The sequence below is a fragment of the Dermacentor albipictus genome, chromosome 1 (genome assembly GCF_038994185.2).
Source record: "Dermacentor albipictus isolate Rhodes 1998 colony chromosome 1, USDA_Dalb.pri_finalv2, whole genome shotgun sequence".
NCBI lineage: Eukaryota > Metazoa > Arthropoda > Arachnida > Ixodida > Ixodidae > Dermacentor > Dermacentor albipictus.
Window position 1 is genome coordinate 420,394,990 of NC_091821.1, and position 19,870 is coordinate 420,414,859.

Sequence of the window (19,870 nt, forward strand, 5' to 3'; positions counted from 1 at the left end):
TGTGGATTTGTATAATGTCTGCATTCCTCCAGTTTTCTGGGACCCTTGCAGTCGATAGACACTTCGTATAAAGAGCCGCCAGTTTTCCAAGCATTATGTCTCCTTCATCTTTGATTAAATCGACTGTTATTCCACCTTATCCTCCCGCTCTTCATCGTTTCATGTCTTGCAGGGCCCTTCTGACCTCATCGCTAGTTATAGGAGAGTTTCTGTATTCTGTTCATTACTGTTTCTAAGTGAACTATCGTGACACCTGTGGGTACTGTATACAGGTCAGCTTAGAACTTTTCCGCTGCTTTTACTATATCTTCGAGATTGCTGATGATGTTATCCTTCTTATCTTTTAGTGCATACATCATGGTTTGTCCTATGCCAGGTTTCTTTTTTACTGATTTCAGGCTGAGTTCATTTTTTACGGCTTTTTCAGTCTTTCTCATGTTGCAGTTTCGAATATCAGTTATTTTCGCCTTGTTGATCAGTTTTGACAGTTCCGCGAATTGCGTAACGCTGCGCGGCCGCCAGTCCCATACAACCACGTAGAGCGCAGGACTCTGCGATTCTAGACGTACTGCGCTCAATGCAAAAGGTTAGAAAAACACCCACATAAGCACAGCAGAGAAGTGGCTACGTGAGGCGGTTCGACCGATAACTGTAGAAGCGTCATTCAAAACAAGTAATTGTTCTCCACTTCCAACGGCGTTTTCTCTACTTCCTTTTTAAATAAAAAGATGTTGATCCATAAATATTCTTATAAACAACGGTTAACTTTTTTTATTTTTCGCTTTTGCTTGCAGTTTGGTTGTTGCCTTGGCTCTCTCCCTTAGTAGATCGCTTAATTTCTCAACTCCTTGCGATTTTTTGTTTCCAGTTGCCAATTTTGCACGAAAAGTGCTATACAGTTAGGGAAAAACAGACGAAGTAACGGGCGACAGTCATCTTGCTTATGGGTTTAAGGGTTTTGCAGGGTTTCATGATGGACGCTCTTTCACATTATTTTATTTCCCACCTTATCTAACCCATATCACGTGTATATGGCTCCGGGCATCTGCCAGCGTCGCGGTGAGCCGTAACTCAAGGAAACAATGAAGCAAAGGGATAAGTTAAACGCAATTGGCGTTTTCTCCGGCCGCAACTCGTTCCATGAGAATACAAACCAGCTGAGTAACAGCCACATCCCTCTCCTGGTCCCAGGATCAGCCTAAACAAAGAAGGTTGAACTAACAAAAGCAACAGCTATGCGCGTGACGGTTGAATAGATGGTGATAACTGAACGCACTTCGAGTTAATCGCGCGGGTGCGTAATCTACGAGAAAACTGTCCTCCACATTACAAGAGATGCCGATAACTAACGCCATCTAAAAGGAGTGAAAAAGGCAGCATAATGCTGACCGATGAACAGCTGCGAAGTCTCAACATTGATCTGGCGGCGCTTTAGGAATGTGTGCGGAGTGGTGGCGTGGTGGGGAGGGGGGGGGGGGGGTATGCCACTTGATTTCGGGGGGGGGGGGCGGGCCCCTCCGGCGCCCCCTCCCCCCTGGGTACGTGCCTGCATTAGATATTCCATTACGGCCGCAACGTCGTGCATGAGACTAAACAAGGTGGTTAAGTTACAGAAAGCATATTTTACTTTCGCACGTGGACGGAGAGTAATAGCTTCTGAATAAGATTATATTAATCACTCCTCGTGGTTGGATTCTGCTATGTACATAACCTAGCAGATTATAGACAAAGTAAACGTTTGGCAAAAGATCGCACCGGCGCAGAGGGAACACGCTCCTTGGAAGGTATTCTGCACGATTATATAAGGATCCTACGCAATCACCATAAAAGGCACTGCTATCTTCTGATGAAAACCCTGAAGACAATTAAAAAAAAGGAAGAACGCAGCGAAGACAAGAGAGCCAAATCGCAGTGTCTATTCCCGAGTTTGGCTTCACGCTTGGCATAACATGGCCTTGCAATCGCAAATTTATAAAGCTAATGAGCCTCGCAGCAATACGGCTAACATTATTCTGTCTACAAGTTTATTCGCGGTGCATCGCTTGGATCACACTCGCATTTGGCGCACCACCTGGCAAAACGAGCCGTTATTATTCTTTGGCACGGGTTGGCCCCCGCGAAAGGCGGCCTTCTCCAGCGGCACGCGCCCAGCACACGCACGACCTCGGCGAGCCTGCAGAAAAGAATCCAAACCTCGAACTTCTTGTATCGCAGCGCAATCTTGTCGACGGTAGCGTCGAGCTGGTCGGCAATGTGTCCCAGCTGCTTGGCCAACTCCTCCACGTGCCTGGCCATGCAGAGCGAGCAGTAGGAGAGCTTGCAGTGCTCGCAGAACACGCTGCTGCCGCTGACCGTCTGGCAGCCGCAGCACTGCAGCAGCTCGTCCATCGAGGCGTAGTCCGACTCCAGCAGGTCCAGGATGTTCTGCAGGTGAATGCTGGACGGGAAACCCGAGATCCCTTCCTTGGGGAGGGGAACCTCGGAGCGGCACTTGGCGCATCGCAGCCGACTCGCGTCGGCCGACATCACGCTGTTCTGCAGGCACAGGAAGCAGAAGGTGTGCTGGCACGGGAGCATCTTGGGTCGGTGCAGGCGGTCCAGGCAGATGGGACACTGCACCATCTCCTTGAGACTCTCGGTGCCCTTCGAACTCAAGATGGTGATGGAAGCCTGTCGCTGAGCGGCGTCACCGCCGCCGCCGCTGTTCCCATTGACGTGCGGTGAAGATCCGTTCGTCGCGTCGGCAGGGGGGTAACTTCCGACGCTGTGCCCATTGACGCTACCGTTCAGCGTTGCAGTCGAAGAATGAAAGCCGTTCTGCGGCGAATGTGAAAGCAGGTTCGCTGGCGCCGCTGCGGCGTGGGAGTTTGTAGGTATGGATTCGGTGGAAGCCGACGAGGAAGTCCCGTTCGACGGGGAGTGATGAGAGCCTTGATAATTGCCCGCAACCGGCGGCAATGAGGGAGAAGCGGAACTGGCAGGACCGCCGCCCGACGTTGAGGGACTGTTGAAGTGACTCCGGTAGTCGGAAACGAGAGGCATTGCGGGGCTGCAGGTGGGAGTCGCGGGAGCCGTTCTCACCTCCATCTTGCTGGGGAAGTGAACCAGCTTCGGTTGGGGAATCCTGCGATAAAAGACAAGAAACAAGGACTTGTCAATACGGTGTTATCAATCAGCTCATTCGACACGTCTTAGATATTACATAATAATAACATGTTGCACGAAACCCAAAAATAGATCATCTTTTCCGCGCAATCTGAGTAGGTTTCACCTATTTCTTGTTCCTTTTATTATCTTCGTTTTAATTTCTAGTAAACACGAAGCTGGCAATGGCAACTAGTGAAAAGTGAAAACGTAGCACGAATTAAACACTACTCTTCCACATCTCGAATTTAGTTCGGGATGCTGTGAACACTTCACGTCACTGACATAAAGCTGTGAACTGTAGCCTAATTTCTTATTTTACGTTTGTATTACTTCGCGTAAGATCAAGTGTTCAAGCGCGCAGCACATGCCCGCTAACAGCATCCATTCGTATTCCCGGTGCTGCTCTGTATGGTTTTCAGTGTTGCGATGACACATTCGTGCCCAAAGTTTCAATTACGGAAATAAAATAGAGCGGTATTTAGCAAAGCGAGAACGTTTATCCTTACGGACCCAGCGCCAATCCTGTTCGTCAGTTCCTATGCTTTTCAAGCTCTCGCAACCTTTTCTCGAGACCTTTAAAGGCAGATACAGTACCGAAGCGCCCGTGATACTGCGCGACGCACTGAAAGTATTATGTACCTACACGCAAACACTTTATTAAGGGCAGTGGGTGGATATTGTGTCGCTATTGATGAACGTACCGCTGCGGAAGCTCAATTGTTATGATGTTCTGCTGTGCATGAGTACTAGGTCTTGGGCTCGAGTACTTGCCGTCGCGGCAGCAATCTTGGGAGAGCGCTGAGCAAAAATTATTGTGTAGCGTGTTTTGGGTACACGTTAAAGAAACCCAGCATATATAGTCAACATTTATCCACAGTCCGTCACTAAGGCTTTCCTCAAGGTCTCTGCATTGCTTCGAAATGTTAAGCCTAAACAACTATATATTGTTCTTATCAGCGCCACACATCCTTTTCTTTTTCAAGTTGCTTTTCTTCTTTTACAACGCATACAGCGGCCACCGTAAAGTTGTTTTGCTTGCACACACAAATATTTCGAATCGTATGACTGTAAATAACGCGCCGTGCAAAACGGATGTACTTCTCGAAGTTGGCTTCTCCCCACATGTAAGCTTATGGTGGAGAAGCCACCTTTGACGAAGGCGCGCCGCTGGATAAAATGCACATACACGAAGAACGTCGAAGGCGAGTCGCAGGTACCATATAGAGGGAGTAAAAGTATATCTGCAGCAGAGGAACCCTGATCTGTCCTCGACTAGATATTGTAGACTTGTCTAGCGAGAGGCGTTACTTGCTTGACGGATATAGATAGCCAGGCAATCCCGTAACCTGAGGGTTCACACTCATCTCCCTCACTGAACACTGCAAGGTCCAGCATTTATCGGCGGTTGCACTTTTGTGCTCGTATTAATGCTTAGGGCACTGCATGGGCCCGGGCCGTCCGAAGAGCCTTTCGGCGGGGCTGGACCAGGCTCGGGCATGAAGCCGCGGGCCCGGGCAACACTCAGGCCCGCTCATTAAACCAAGGCATACTGTTCCATAGTATACCTTAGTATACCTCAGCAAAGAAAATACAAAAACAGATCAAGTTCATTGCCTTCGCACAAAAACAAACATTGTTACCGCGTACGGAAGAATAAATTGCACAAGAAACTGCTCTTCAAACCATTTCGTGGTTACCACTCTTGCAATATATATATATATATATATATATATATATATATATATATATATATATATATATATATATATATATATATATATATATATATATATATATATATATATATATATAGAATAGAATAGCCTTATTTCCATCTACTTGATGGAGGAGGCTGCAAGTAAAAGCTGCTCCAGTAGGCAGCTTGACGAGGCCCACAGCCCCCTATATATATATATATATATATATATATATATATATATATATATATATATATATATATATATATATATATATATATATATATATATATAAGCATGCTAAAACACCTCATAGGGCCAAATCGCACGATCAAGGTAAACGCATGCGCAGCGGCCGCAAAAATAACAGCACAGGCAACGGGCCAGATCACTGATGTTCCCATTGGAGAAACAAAGATTTCGGTCACTTATTGCTTATACACTGCAGCTGATTAGACCCAGAGAAGGCGAAGCTTACACATACGGTACAATCTGTAACTAAAAAGAAAAACATTTTTTTAATTTTTAATTGCAGGCCAGGCTTGGTCATGCACACGTGGACCATGACTAAGCTCTAAGCTCAGTAATGAACGTCCGGGACCGCGCTAGGCCCAGGCTTAGTAACACGGGCCCATGCATATAAAGCCGGCCAGTGCAGTGGCCTGCAGTGCCCACGTGTCGTGGTGGCCTCGTGGCTAAGGCGATCGCTGCTAAGCGCGAGGTCACGCCGGCCTCATTACGATGGGGACGAAATACAAGAACACCCGTGTACTGGGTGCACGTTACAGAAACTTTTAGTAGTCAAAGTTAACCCGGAGTCCACAAATGCAGCGTGCCTCATAATCAAATCGTAGTTTTGGCACGTAAAACGCCAGAATTTAATAAATGTTTATATCGCATTCAAATTCGGTGGCCTCTGTCACAAAGGAAGACAGTCTCAGCCATATTTATTATATTTTCTTTTTTTTTTTTCGAACTGCTCTTGATGTCCCATTCGGCAGTCATCCTGTGCGTATTCTATACGTGCCTCGGAACCCAAATAGACACTCCTTGACGTTTGGAACATTAGGGCTTCAGTTGTTTTCTTTTTTTTATGTTAGTGATGTTAGTGAACCTCCATCTGAAGTTACAAGCCCTGCATGTAGCTCGTCTGACATTTTTCGGCATGAGTAATCTCTCTCTCTCTCTCTCTCTCTCCCTCTCTCTCTCTCTCGAAAGCCCTTGCATCACGAGAGCTTCATCTCACCTTCTTTACGGAAGGTGAGGAAGTCTCATACAGACTTTGGCCATTAGCACGACGCGCCATGGCCCAACAAGGACGTGAAAGGAGCGAAATGTGAACCAGGAAGGAGAATGACCAGTAAAAAAGAGAACCAGCAACGAACCAATCTAGCAAGGAAGAACCAGCAAGCAGCCTTTCCTCCTTTCCCCACTAGAACCACTTCTCTCTCAGGTGAAATGAGTTAAACGATGTAGAAAGTGGTTCGCTGTTTATGTTTTTTTTAATACTTTTAACAGCATTGTGTAAATGTATTATGCTTACCAGCAGTATTTTCAACAGAAAGAGTACTTCCTAACGCCATATATTCAGACATCTTAGATTGATATGGTATATGCTCCTGTAGTGACAGATAACTTTTACCGCGACCGGATTGCTCGCGCGTTGGGGAACCAAATAAAAGTGAAAGGGCGGCGACGCCTATCTTCACATTCCCGATACTGCTTTCGCTAACATCAGGGCGTCAGACGTATCCCCGATGTATTCTGCGGACAGCATTTATAAAATCAGAAGGATCAGCCTGAGAATATTCTGTGGACTGCTATATACGCACGCACTGGGCTAGAATGAAAAATCAAGAACGGTATCGATTCGGGACATGTCGCTGCGTCTTCCTCCCTCGTTTCCTTCCCTAGCACAGAGTAAGTGACTAGATTAATCATACTCAGAGAGACCCACCCGACTCTTCCTATACATAAACGTTCCCTCTCGTTAATACCGCATATTCAGGCATCGCTTGATCGCCAAGAAGACCGGCAAAATATATTTACGAGCAGCCGGGCTGAACGGGAAAAGAAATATTATCTCGGTACCCAGCGCAAACGTTTAGCAAGATGTAAATGTATCAATCATTACTTTCACAGTTTCAACAATTGCATCTGGAAATACGGACCGAAATCATAAAGCTTTCTTTTCGTAAGCGCACTTTGCCATTGGCCATCCACCCTCGCTGATCATATGTCCAACGATAGAATCGGCTAAAATTTTATCTTACGAAGAATTCTGGCGTAAGAAAGTTTTAGCTATGTTATCTACGTAAGCATTCCTACCCATACAAAACGATGGAACGAGCCGTAACAACCACCATAACCACGGAAGCGAAGAGCCTCTTGGCGCCGTTGCCAAACAAAAGTGCCACGGGGTACCACGAAGCCGCACGGCACGCCTTCCACGAAGTTGGCACCGCCAACCACGAGTCAAAGTCGCACCCGGACATACTCAAGTGCACGCCTTGCGCTCCTTTCTTCTTTTCTTCTTTTCATCTCGTTTCCTTGCCCAAGCTCGTAATTGGCAGCCTCGGCAACGTTCACCTCTACCACTTTCACCGTCGCGCTCCCAGAATCGTAGTACGCACACACATGTACGTAAATATACGCTTAGATAACGCCTCTTCTCCATCCATTTCGTCGTGACGCGCCGATACGGAAGCCTCACGACTCCGCCATCATCATCATCGTCGTCACTGTCTGTCCCTTTGCCGTACGATTACCGAAAATAACACGTTCGGACCGTAGCCGATGGGAGTTTGCGGCAGCCTATACAAGCCGGCATGATGCGTAATAGACGCGTCGCCTTTCCTCAACGGATCGATCATTGCGGTTTGCCTTTTGTTTTTACGCCCTATGAGCGTCTGCATGTAGCTGCAGGCAGATCTCCGGCTACGGCTTCTCGGCGCTCCGTCGACTTTGCGCAGGTGTCATGCCGATTCAACGAGCGAAATAAACGCGCATCGCATAAAGGGAGACGCGAGTAACAACGCGCCAAAAATGTGCCCCAAGCACCAATTCAGAGGCCACTTGCGCCGTGGTAAGTCTACGTTTCGAGACGAAGCGTATAATTTGTACGCACGCCGTTCTGTCGGGACGACATGCAAACAGAGTCTCACGCCGCAGCACGTGAGGCAAGTTATAGAGATGTCTCTTTTGTGGATGTCGCTGACCTTAACTATTAGCTGTTGGGTTTCCGGTGATTTGCTTGCAGTTCACAGCACCCGCGCCAAACGCTCGCTTCCTCTAAGTTAGAGGTCGCGCGAAACGAGAGAGAGAGAGAGAGAGAGACCTTCCGACGAAGTCCTTCCAGTCTCCTAGAGAACAACACGTAGCACTCAATGCTCCGAGAAAACACATCAGCGCAGGGCGCTAGACGACATTCTATGTAATTTCCTCGTGAGGTCAGACCCGGTCTACAACAGCGAGAAAATACCACGAACAGTACAGTGCTATAGCGTAGTTTCAGCGTGGCTTCGTCGTGTCTGCTTCACGCAGCGCGATGAACAGCGCAAACGGACAAAATACCTGGGCTCGTGGTGTGTTTTCTTATAACAGCGCCGTCCATGCAGAATGCATTTTGGTCACGCTCATATAGCACCACAAGAAATAGAAGCGGCGATAACACGCCCAAAATAGCCCATAGGAAAGGCATGCAGATCCCACGTGTACTGTGGGAATCGAAGTTATGCGAAGCATGTTGTGGGTAGCTGGCTATGGCATCGACCCCGCGGCGATGCGTCTTAATCTCGTTCGCTTCTTAATCGTTCGTCTTAATCTCGTTCGATCCCATTCGCTTCTGGCACTATTCGATTTGTATTCAAATCGTATTCGTATTCGTGCGCGTACATGCGTGTGTCAGAGAGAGAGAGAGCGCTCAGAAAAACAATTGAAGCCGTAATTATTTAATTAGTTTCTTTCGGCAAGTTTACGACTAATTTAGAACTCGATGCCACAGTAATGCGCACGGCAACTTACTATGACTGTGCAACAGCTCCTGCTAATAGTCGCAAAGTGTTTCTGTCCGTAACAGGGGTTGGCTGACGTACAACACACAAAGGTATAAGCCGAAATTCCCTTATTGGCGCTTTCGTTTCACATGTTTTGCCAGTGCGCAAAAATTAAATTTTTATTATGAAGTTTTGCGTGCCAAAACCACGGTCTGATTATGAGGCACGCCGTAGTGAGGGACTTCGAAAGTTTGGACCACCTGGAGTTCTTTAACGTGCACCTAAATCTAAGTACACGGGTGTCTTCGCATTTCGCCCCCATCGAAATGCGGCAGCCGTGGCCGGGATTCGATCTCGCGACCTCATGCTCAGTAGCCCAACACCATGCCGGTGCGGCAAGCCAAGTACGACTCAAGATGTAAAGTTGGTCGAGTTGGCACGAGTATGCAGCGCGAAGCATTCTTCATACAGTCGTTAGGGTCACAGTGCATTAGTGTGCCTTCTTTAAACTTGTACAGTGCTGAATATGTTTTTTTTTTTTTTTTAGATTCTGTCGCATGAGTGCGCTCTTGTGATCGGATGTCGGTGGTTCCTGCTCATGGTGCTCACTGCACGTGTTCCTCTGGTTTCTGCTGTCTACAAAGGAGTGACGCAATAAAATGATGTCAGTTGATAGTTTAAAAAAAAAGCGCCTTGTCCTGTCGCCTTTCTTGTGTCCGTTGTATTGCGCTAAAAAGGCATTTATGGATCCGCACCAACTAGCCCGCCAACGCATTGTCCTGAACTGTCCATTCTTCATATCCGCCACCGAGTTGTTCCTGCCCTTTCTAGATATCCTACCTTTCACTGGCGTTCATTCTTCCTCTTACAGAATTTCCTGCTGGTCTTCGAATGAAAAACGCCAAATCAAGCGTTTCGGGGAAGTGAACGTCGTTTTTATTTTGAGGGCGCTATGTTGTACAAAGCAACGTCGATGTCCGGAGCCAGAAATTTCCGCCAGCTGTGACGGCACCGCAGGGTGTCAGGTGCCATGACCAACACGCACGGCATTAAAGCGTCACAGCAGCTGGTAATCCGGTTCGGTACGACGCTTGGCACGGGTACAGTGCCAATGAACGCGTACAGAAGCACATAGAGTCTACAGCATTTACTAACATTAACAAACATTCAGTTAGGCCGTCCAAAGGCAAGGCCAACGCTTCCTTGTGAGAGAATAGACAAGCCAGAGCTCTCGGACTGCAGTCCCGCGATATGATAGCGGTCGCCACCGGCCGGGTAGCCGGATGTACGTTCTATAGTGCTGAACAGAATGGTTAGCTGGAGTGAGATGAAGCGCAAAGCAGCCACACATCGGCTACTCCTTTTCAATGGGCGTCAAATATGAGATTACTTAACAAGAAAAAGCCCCTTATTGCTATATGTACGCAAATACAATGAAATTGTCCGCTTCTCTTAAGATCCCCAAACTGCCTTCAGAGAGTAACGCTCTCTGGAGGCTGTTGTAAGTAGTTTAGGAGAAGAGGAAACGAGTCTGGATTCGAACAGTCGGTGCTCTAACAATCGGAAACAATTTGGCGAATCCAGCCGGAGACATTATGCTGTCGGCGGTCCTGGTAAACCGGAACAATAGTTTTTGAAATACGTATTTTTGTAACATATATCCTATAACAATTGTCGCGGCTTCGGTTACGTTGTCTGCTAACACTGGCTGATGGACCGAGCATGATGTGTCTTTAGAAAGACGCTGAGCTATATATACTATAGTCAATGCCGCTTAATAAAAGTGCGATAAGCCAGTGGTTCTGCGCCCGAGCACGGAAACCTTTTAATTCCTAATTGTTGTTCGCCATTAGTAAGCCGCTTTCGCAATTGGCAGGTATGCACTCTTACAAACAAACTGTTCCAGTGTAAGAACAGTATTCTAAGTATACGGGGCTGCACAATTACATGACCCATATTGCACGAGGAACGCACTGCACCATTTAGCGCACGGTTCAGCAAAGCTCTTGGTCCTCGCGACGCTATTGCGGCCGCTAAACTTGAAGAGTGGCGCTGTGCCTACAACGACGGGGGTGAGACTGAGAATGCTGCACACTTGATCCACTGCGTGCAGTTATGCGTCGCCCACGAGGCTGGCAGCTGAAACATCGCCGCGTGTGGGACTTCATGCGCGCAGGCGTTCCGGACGCCCCTGCTGGCTCTCGCGTACGAACAGGAATGCGACGAGTACGCTGAGTGTATACCGCCCAGGCGCTATACAGCGCGCGCGACGCGATGAGCTCGAGAATTCCGGTCGTCCGTGTGGGGGGGTCTACAGGAAGCGGGAGTCCGCGCTCCCGCGCGGCCTGCTTTGTTTTGTCAGCGCTTCGAGCAGCAATTTATTTCCCATTTCATATTTCTTTGTTTCACGTCTTCGAGGGTGGCAGTACGCGTATATAGCGATCGCTTGGGCGCTCCGGATTGTTCGTTTCTTTGTGGCCTCGTGTGAATTCGCGTTGTCGAAGCATCCGTGTGGGACACAGCGAACGTGCGCCGTGGAGTGCCAAAGACCCAATTTCCTCCCGTCGGTACGCAATTCCAACACGTTTTCGTTTTTAAGTTGATACCCTTTCAGAAATGCGCACACACACACCTACCCTGGAGAATGGGCCGTGTGAACATTCCGTCAATTTTCGTTTAGCGAAGTGGTCAATCACCCTTGAGGTTCAGAAACATACAGTCGTGTACAAGTCGTGGACAACAGCCACGCCTACATCTCAAGCGTATCATTAAAGACTGTATCTCTCTCACTAGTGGGCAGCGCACACAGAAGAAACGCTGAATTTCGTCGAATTCAGAGCCCGCAACCTGGAACTGAGTGACGCGCCACGACTCTCGAGCGAGTAAATATTGTTCACCGTCTCAGTTGAATGATGCGTGCACAGGATACGGCGGAATTCAGCGTTTCCTCTGTGAGTGCGGTAAACAGACTTTCGTTCCCGATTGACGAAGCCTTACAGCAAGACTTAACGTAACAACCAGTTCCTCATCCACAGCAATGGTAACGCGGCATAGAGTATAAACTGTAAAAATTAAAGTGCGTATCCGAATGTTTATGATGTTCAGCCTGCATTGCCGTATCTCCTGACGCGTCTGCTCATCTGCTGATCTTACTTAGCTGATGAAAAGGATTTCAATCAGAAAGGTAAGAACAGACAGTAGTAAGCATTACGATTACTAACGCTATATAGCTGAAAACCAAACCCAAGAACCAGAATAAGGGACCTGAAGAGTTTGCACTGAAAGTGTGCACACATAAAACACCGATCGGACTCCGCCACCATGTCTCCTGACCGAATGGGACGTTCTCTACGCCTACAGGGACGAAGACACAGGGCAGCTCAAGGTGAGCGCATAGTAACGCATGGAAGCAACGTCGCACTTACACGGGCAATATCGCGCCTTCGGTCAAGCCGTCCACCTTCCGACCCCTTCCAGCATTCATCAAAACGGATGGCCATCCAAGTACACGAACAAAAGAACATTTTACCTTGACTTGCCGCGATCACAGGCAAGGACCCTTGCGGTGTCGCCGCGGTCCACCGCATTACCGCCGTTATCGCGCTGCCGGATCGAGAAGCTGAGAGACCTGAAGATCGCTGCCGCGGCCTTCCTGACACCATTCCGTCTGGACCAGGACGACGACAGCTGGGGCTTCGAGTCAACGGGCCGAGCAGCAGCGCCAGCGGCGTCCTTGTGCTCCAGCATCGCGGCCATGCCGACCGCACTCGTCGCAGCCGCCGCTTTCAAGAGCGGCAGCGCAAACTCATCGACAGCGTCCTTTACCTCGTCGCGGCGCCCAGCCTCTCTCTGACCACGTCCTTGTCAAACACCGCAAAACCAGCGCAGCGGTGCATGGTCGCGATCGTCGCAACTCCTCGTCGTCGTCTTCGGTCGGGACAGGGATCGCCTTATGTGGTAACAGTCAGGCGTGTCAGTTATGCAAATTCCCTTCCGGTAGGTAGCCTGACGCGCTACTCGCAACAGTCCGCGCGAGATCCATCTCCGCGCAGCGGACACCCAAACACACGCGCACGCTCGACAACAACACGCTCGCGGAGCTAACGCACGGGAGGCGGGCGACAAGGCCGCGCCTCGGACGCAGCCGCGGTCATGCCGACGACGACGCGTCGCGCTCTGCGTCAGGGCGAGGTCGCCGCTGCGTCGTGACACTTCCGATGAGCCGTGAGGGGCAGGTCGGACGGGGACGCCCGCGAACACTTCCCCGGCACTTTCACTGACGCCGGAAAGCGGGAGCGCTCGTTGTCCTCGCCTTGGAAACGTCCGAGCGAAAGCGACGCTGGTGGCACGATCACACACGCCGCTTCCGTGCGCTGCAAGATGCGTTCTCGGGCCGCCGGCACAAGAGACAATAGCTGCGGCGGTTCGTCTCCCACACCTCGTGGCCGCCGCCGCCGCCGCCGCAGCAGCCCTCGGCGCGACGCGCGTACATCACGCCGCCGCCGAAAACACCATTCGCGAGAGCGAGAGCACGCGGACAATCCGGTTTTTTGCTTACGCGGGCCGACACCCACACCTGTTGGTTTTCCTCTCGAGCCATTCGCCGCGCCGCCTGTGACTCGGCGAGCAGCCGTGCCGCGCGCTGACTTATTGCCGTGTGTAAAAGCGGCAGCGTCGGCGGTGAGAGGTATGCCGCATGACCCGATGATCCTTGACAGTAGTCGGGAATAAACAAAGGCCACCGATCGCCAAAGAGCCCGTTTCAGGCAGTGATGGAGCGAATGTTTCCATGGATACGAACGGGCGGAGAGTGGTCCCGATCAGTGTATCTTCAAGATTATCTACACGCTAGCCGCGCTAAACTTCGAGCGTTACGTTTCTCGTTTTTTTTTTTTTTCATTGCATGAACCGCTACTCACAATTCCACGAAACAAAATTGTGATGGAAGCAGTCGCGGGTGTGAATGTGCCCAAATGCGAAGGGGTGTCGATCATTCATTTCGTTCAAAGAGCAAATAAGTAACTTATTCATTTTCCTGTATCACTTCAACAAAAGCAATGAATGTCATGACATCCTTGACATTAAAACAGTGCCTATTTAACGTAAATATGGTACATACACAACATAACATGACATATACATGACAGCCCATAACATAGCACAGCATAGCACAACATAACATAACATCGCCAGTGGGCGAGGTGTCAGCAGTACGAGCACCATGCTTACGCGCTACCCATTTCTTACGCAGATCACCTTCCTCGCTTGTTGCCACTTCGAATGTGTTGCGGTCATCTCTCCTGACGTCACAGCTCTCGTGCACCGGCCGCCATCATCAACGTTCCTGGGTCATTCCGCTGGCTGCTGTATCAACTGTCCTATCTCCCTTACCGATGACTGTCTTGATCTGCCCGCCGCCACACGTAACCACGACGCGGGCATAGCTGGCACACTGAACCCTCCGTTCACAATCAGCCCAGTCCCATGACGTCCACGATCATGCCTGTAAATTCCCAGCCGGATCCTTCCTTCTTCAGTGGGCGAGGTGGCAGCAGTACGAGTACCATGCTTACCCACTGCCTGTTTCTTACGCAGGTACGTTACTTTCAGAATGCCCCCTGCATTCGCTCTCATGATCGATTCTTACTGCTGCTCCCTTGCCCACACCATTCTCGCAGATGCTTTGCTTATATTAGTTTGTACTCGCAGCTCGCTGTTTGTGTTAGTAGATTGTTGCAGAGTGGTGGTGTTGAAAGCAATCCTGGTCCTGCACAGCCAACCAAGGATACTTGCTCCCAAAATAATCTGAGCCTTTCGCAAGGTTCTGCCGATCACTCGTCGGTGTCTGAAATGCTCTCTGACCTCTTGAACGGAGAGAAAAAATTTGCTGAGGATATCGCCGAAATTAAAAAGTTTCAACAATCTGTTAATACACGTTTTGAGATTATCGAATCGCGTCTGGCCGTTCTGGAGTCCACAAAAGCCTGCCGTCGAAAGCGGCAGTCTTAACAGTGAACTCGCACGTCTAACAAACGAAATCCACAGCCTTTCAACTAAAAAAGATGAATTGGAAAACCGTAGGGAACAATTTAATCTTACACGTTCTGTCTGAATCCTCCGATGAAGATAACGAACGCCCGTGCTCAGACATTGCAAAATGGGTTGAAGATAAACTTGAAATAAGCTGTCCTCAAATAGAAAGATGACATCGTCTTGGATGGCCTTCACGTGACCGTCCGCTACCCGTGATTATGAAACTTCTGGACTACCGGGAGAACGTTTCGGTGTTAAAAAGTGGTCACAAGCTTAAGGAAACCGATTACCGTATATTAGAAGATTTTTCACTACGTGTCCGGATTATCCAAAAAAAACTTTGGGAAGCGCCTGAGAGTTTCAGGCACAGCGGGTGCACGGTCCGCATACGGTTTGACCATATATTTATGATAAAGTTCGATACAACTGGAATAGCGCTTCTAATACATTAGAGAAAGTACCTCGCGTAACACACCACTAAATAGTGCCACACCTGCCTCTCCGCCTTGACTACTTCGTCGCGACACCAATCACCTCCGTGCATTAAATATTAACGCGAGAAGCCTTCTCAATAAATTTTCCGACTTCCATCTCTCTAGTAACTGCTCATTCCCCCCATATTGTGGGCATTACGGAAACATGGCTACATGAGGGCACATAAGACTCCGAAGTTGCGTTAAATGGATACACGTTGGTAAGAGCTGACAGACCAAATGGTAGGGGCGGCGGTGTCGCCCTCTATATCCAATCCCACCTGAAGTTTTCAGTTCTCGAAACCCCAAGTGAAATTGAATTGCTTTCGTGCAACGTTCATTTGGAAAGGTCATCTGCACTAATTGGAGTGTTTTACCGGCCTCCCGGCTCTTGTGATGATCAGTTCGGTTTTCTTAGCAACATCTTGCATGATTTGAAATCATCAAATTTAATACTTATGTGAGATTTTAATGCACCAGGTATTCACTGGCCCTCTCTCACCATTACCACCTACGGCGTGTCTTTTTCAAGAAAATTATTGCGCCTTTCCCTATCACTCGGTCTTGAACAAATTGACCACGAGAACACCAGGGAAACTGCTGTCCTAGATTTAGTTTTTCTTAGCTCAAGTCTTTTCGAGAGTGGCTTCCAGTGCTGCGTTACTGACGGGATTTCCGACCACAAAGCCGTACTGTTCTCAGTTTGCTGTATTGTTCCCAAACTGCGGATTGAGTACTGCACTTTTCGTGATTTTAGCCGCGCCAATGATGCTGCAATTACCGACACACTATTAGCGAATCGTTTGAGAAGTTTCATGAATTATCTTTGACCAGTGATGTTGATGTTGCCGTAAGGTTTTTTGAGGATATTGTTGAAACGTGTGTTAAACAACTTGTTCCCCTGAAAGCAAAAAAGAAAGATATCAATTCACCGTGGATGACAAGAGAACTACTGCATTTATCGCGTCGTGTTTCGAGATTGCGCAAGTGTAAAAGAAATGGTAATCCAGTCAAAATTGCAGAGCTCAATGCTGCCAAGGAGGAACTTCGCCAGAAACTGACATTTGCCAAGGATTTCTACCATGCTGTTACTTTGCCAAATTATCGATAGTGCCAAGTAGCAGTACTTCTAACAGTTTAATTGTTAATGACGTTGCAGTTTCAGATTCACTCACGATTGCTTCCGCTTTGGCACCTATTTTCATTCCGTGTTCACACAGGATAACTCTTCACTTCCACCTTTTAGCTGTGACTCATACCCTCCTATTGATGACATCGTCGTCTCTAGTTCAGGTGTTCTGAACATGATTCTCCATTTAGATGCTAAAAAGAGCTGAGGCCCAGATGACATGCCCAATTCCTTCCTCGTTCGCTACTCCCTTTGGACAAGCAGATACCTCTCCGTTATCTGCGTAAATCCTTATCCACCGCCACTGTTCCACAATCATGGAAGCTTGCCAAGGTAATTCCGATATACAAATCCGGTAACGCTCAACTTCTGCAGAACTACGTGCAGACCCATTTGCAAGTTCCATCCATTCATGCAAGTTATTCGAACATATAATATTCAAACACATCACGGAATTTATTGAAAGCCACAATATCCTATCCAATTACCAGCACGGTTTCCGTAGCGGATACAGCACTACTACCCAGCTAATCGAATTCACGCACGATATCTTCAGTCATTGGATTTAGGCGGACAGATTGACGGTATTTTTGTTGACTTATCCAAAGCTTTCGACACCGTCCTACACCCAAAACTCCTCTACAAGCTTAACTCCATTCTAAATAACCCTTCTCTGGTTGGTTGGATACATAGTTTCCTAATCCAGCGTTCTCAATCTGTGCACTTTAACGGCTCTATTTCCTCTCCTGTGAGTGTTTCATGCGGCGTCTCACAAAGGTTCCGTTTTAGGTCCGCTTCTTTTCTTGTTATATATTAATGACTTGCCGCATTGCGTGTCCGTTAATATCCGTCTTTACGCTGATGATTGCGTCCTCTATCATAATATTAACGCAGTAATGGATCATGATTTACTTAATGACTCCTTTGCAGAATTTTGTAGGTGGTGCAAGGAATGGCAAATGAACAATAATTTCTCTAAAACTGTTTCCATGTCCTTTTCCAGACGCCTATCTCCATAACTTTTCCCGTACACTTTCCATGGTCAGGATTTAAAAAGACTAACCGAATTAAAAAACCTTTGTCTTCATTTCTCTCATGACATGTCATGGTCGAAACACATTGATATCATATGTAACAAAGCTTTTAGACGTCTCGGTTACCTCCATCGTTCATTTCGTAAGACTCCAAAGGATGCCAAACTGCTGACGTATAAAACACTTATCCACCCCATTCTTGATTATGGCTGCATCACATGGAATCCTCATAAGAAATAGGATATTAAAAAATAGAATCAGTCCAAAAGAGATCAGTGCGCTTCATATTTCGCAACTATAGCCGAGATTTTTCCCCTTCTTCCCATTATACAGTTACAGGTCTTACAGTTTTTTCATCTCGCCGCCGCTTAGAATGCATAAAATTTTTACACACGCTGATTTATTCTGAGCGCCTTGTTAAACTAAGTAATTATTTGAACTTTCGTATAACTTCTACCCCTAGGAGTTCTCGTAATCTTAGCCTCATCCCTTTCTTTTGCCGAACGGAGATGTTCAAGCACAACTTCTTTCCGCTGGCCATTGAACTCTGGAATTCACTACCTGGAAGCATCCGCTCTTTACCTAGGCAAGAATTTTTGAAAAGCATTGCATTTACGTGATATTCTTTGTGCCAGCATTTTGTTTTCTCGCTTTCCCTTTTTCTCTTCCCTCCCTCACTGCCCACTCCTGCAATAGCCTCACCGAGGCTGCAGTATGTGTAAATAAATAAATAAATAAATAAATAAATAAATAAATAAATAAATAAATAAATAAATAAATAAATCAGCACATTCTGTATAAAAGCAAGCACCTACGTCAAAATATACGTGCGTCTTCCGACTCCTACAATGTGTGGGATCCGCACAATTTTGAAAAAGGCAATATTTATTTATTTTCTTCGTTCTCTGTCGAACGTATCTTGGTTAGCCGTGGCGGTGCATTTGAGTCACTTAGGTAGCAGCAGAAATGATAACGTTACGTTTACTTTCTTCGTTTTTTCGCAAACACTTCTGTAGAAGCAGTAGACTCGACAGCAAGCAACTGAATGGCAGCAGGACCCTGCAGGCTCGTTCTGTAGAGTCTCGTTTGTCAAACCATTCCTCTTTCCAGGAGACGTAGCGTTCCCGTTTAGTGGGCAGGGCGGAGCTTATCAGCAGGCCGACTCCGCATGCACGTCCTTGTTTCCGGGCGCAAAGAGGCGGCCCGCACAAAAGTACTCCGGGGCGAGCCAAGATGTGCGCAGGCGTGCCGGAACCACATGGCCGGAACTTCTACCCATCCGCACCTCAAGCGCACACGCCTATAAGCATCTCTTGCACGCCGCTTTGTATACACTGCTATCCTTCCCCTTCTACGCCTGCCTTTCTCTGTGACACACTCTCGCATGCAAGCACGCAGACAGAACACGCGAAAGCAGTACAGACGAGTGCACACAATAGACGCCGCCTGTACCAGACGAGTCGCGCTCCGTACACGGGTACACCCGTATCGCCGCCGCGTCTTCCTCAAAGCTATCCGCTGTGGCGTTAAATGCGGATGCCTTTTTAGTCAGCATGGCCAGGATCTTGCCGCGGTGTCGTAACTCTGCCAGCCGCGCCCTGCGCACGTGGACAGGTGGCTCACCGCGCACGCGCAACACCCTTTGTCAAGACGAACGAACCGTTTGCGCTTGTTTGACGGGGCGTTGGCGGCGGGTTGAGTTGCGAGCGGGGAGCAGAAGGCAAATAGCGAAACAGGCCGAGAGCCGAGGCAGGTCGCGCTTCACTGTTTACCATCTACGGAAGCCTGTGCCACAGTCCCGTTGGAGTGCTGACAGGACCGTCCCGCAAAATTTTTCGGCGCGCTTCTGCATACGCGATAAAGTTGGCGTATTCGCTCTGCGCCCAAGCATATGCCGTCAGTCGTCGTCGGCGTGCGGGAGGAACGCCAAAAACGTGACGCGGAGAAAGGCGGAACACCTTTGTCATACGCCGTCGGAATGTTAACGACGCGCCTCCGGTCAGCAAACAAAAAGTATTCCTCGGTTGCCACCGCGAAGGAGTGCCATTTCTGTTTCGGCTCGCTTAAAATTTTCATTATAATCAGCAAAACGCACGATTTGTCTTTTGCGTGTACCGATGGGTTGGCGATGGCTTCGATGGCCAGAGATAAAGGAAGTTTGCAAAGCTGGCAAACGGCCACCATGGACAACGCTCAAGTGTTCTAAGAGGCAGTTTCATGCCTCTTAACACTTGATCATTTGTTACCTCCCCGTGACTACAGCTGATTTTGCCGATGATTCGGACGATGTTCAAACTACTCAGCTTATCTTTCGACAGTTACAACGCTCTTCGAGATGACGGTGCCCCCGACGCAAAGGGTC

General features: G+C 48.2%; 1 protein-coding gene across 7 annotated transcripts in view; it reads right to left on the reverse strand.

The window, feature by feature from the left end:
• The window catches only part of LOC135900387 (tripartite motif-containing protein 3-like), a 131,256-nt gene that overhangs the window by 12,892 nt on the left and 98,494 nt on the right, over positions 1-19,870 (reverse strand). For 6 of the 7 annotated variants that reach the window (XM_065429871.2, XM_065429870.1, XM_065429872.1 and 3 more), the window contains one exon: positions 2,194-3,124. In XM_065429871.2, the coding sequence (XP_065285943.1) occupies positions 2,194-3,124 (931 nt within the window). Of the gene's footprint in view, positions 1-2,193; positions 3,125-12,368; positions 13,387-19,870 lie in introns of those variants that run through there. The other variant, XM_065429868.2, reaches the window with a different exon arrangement.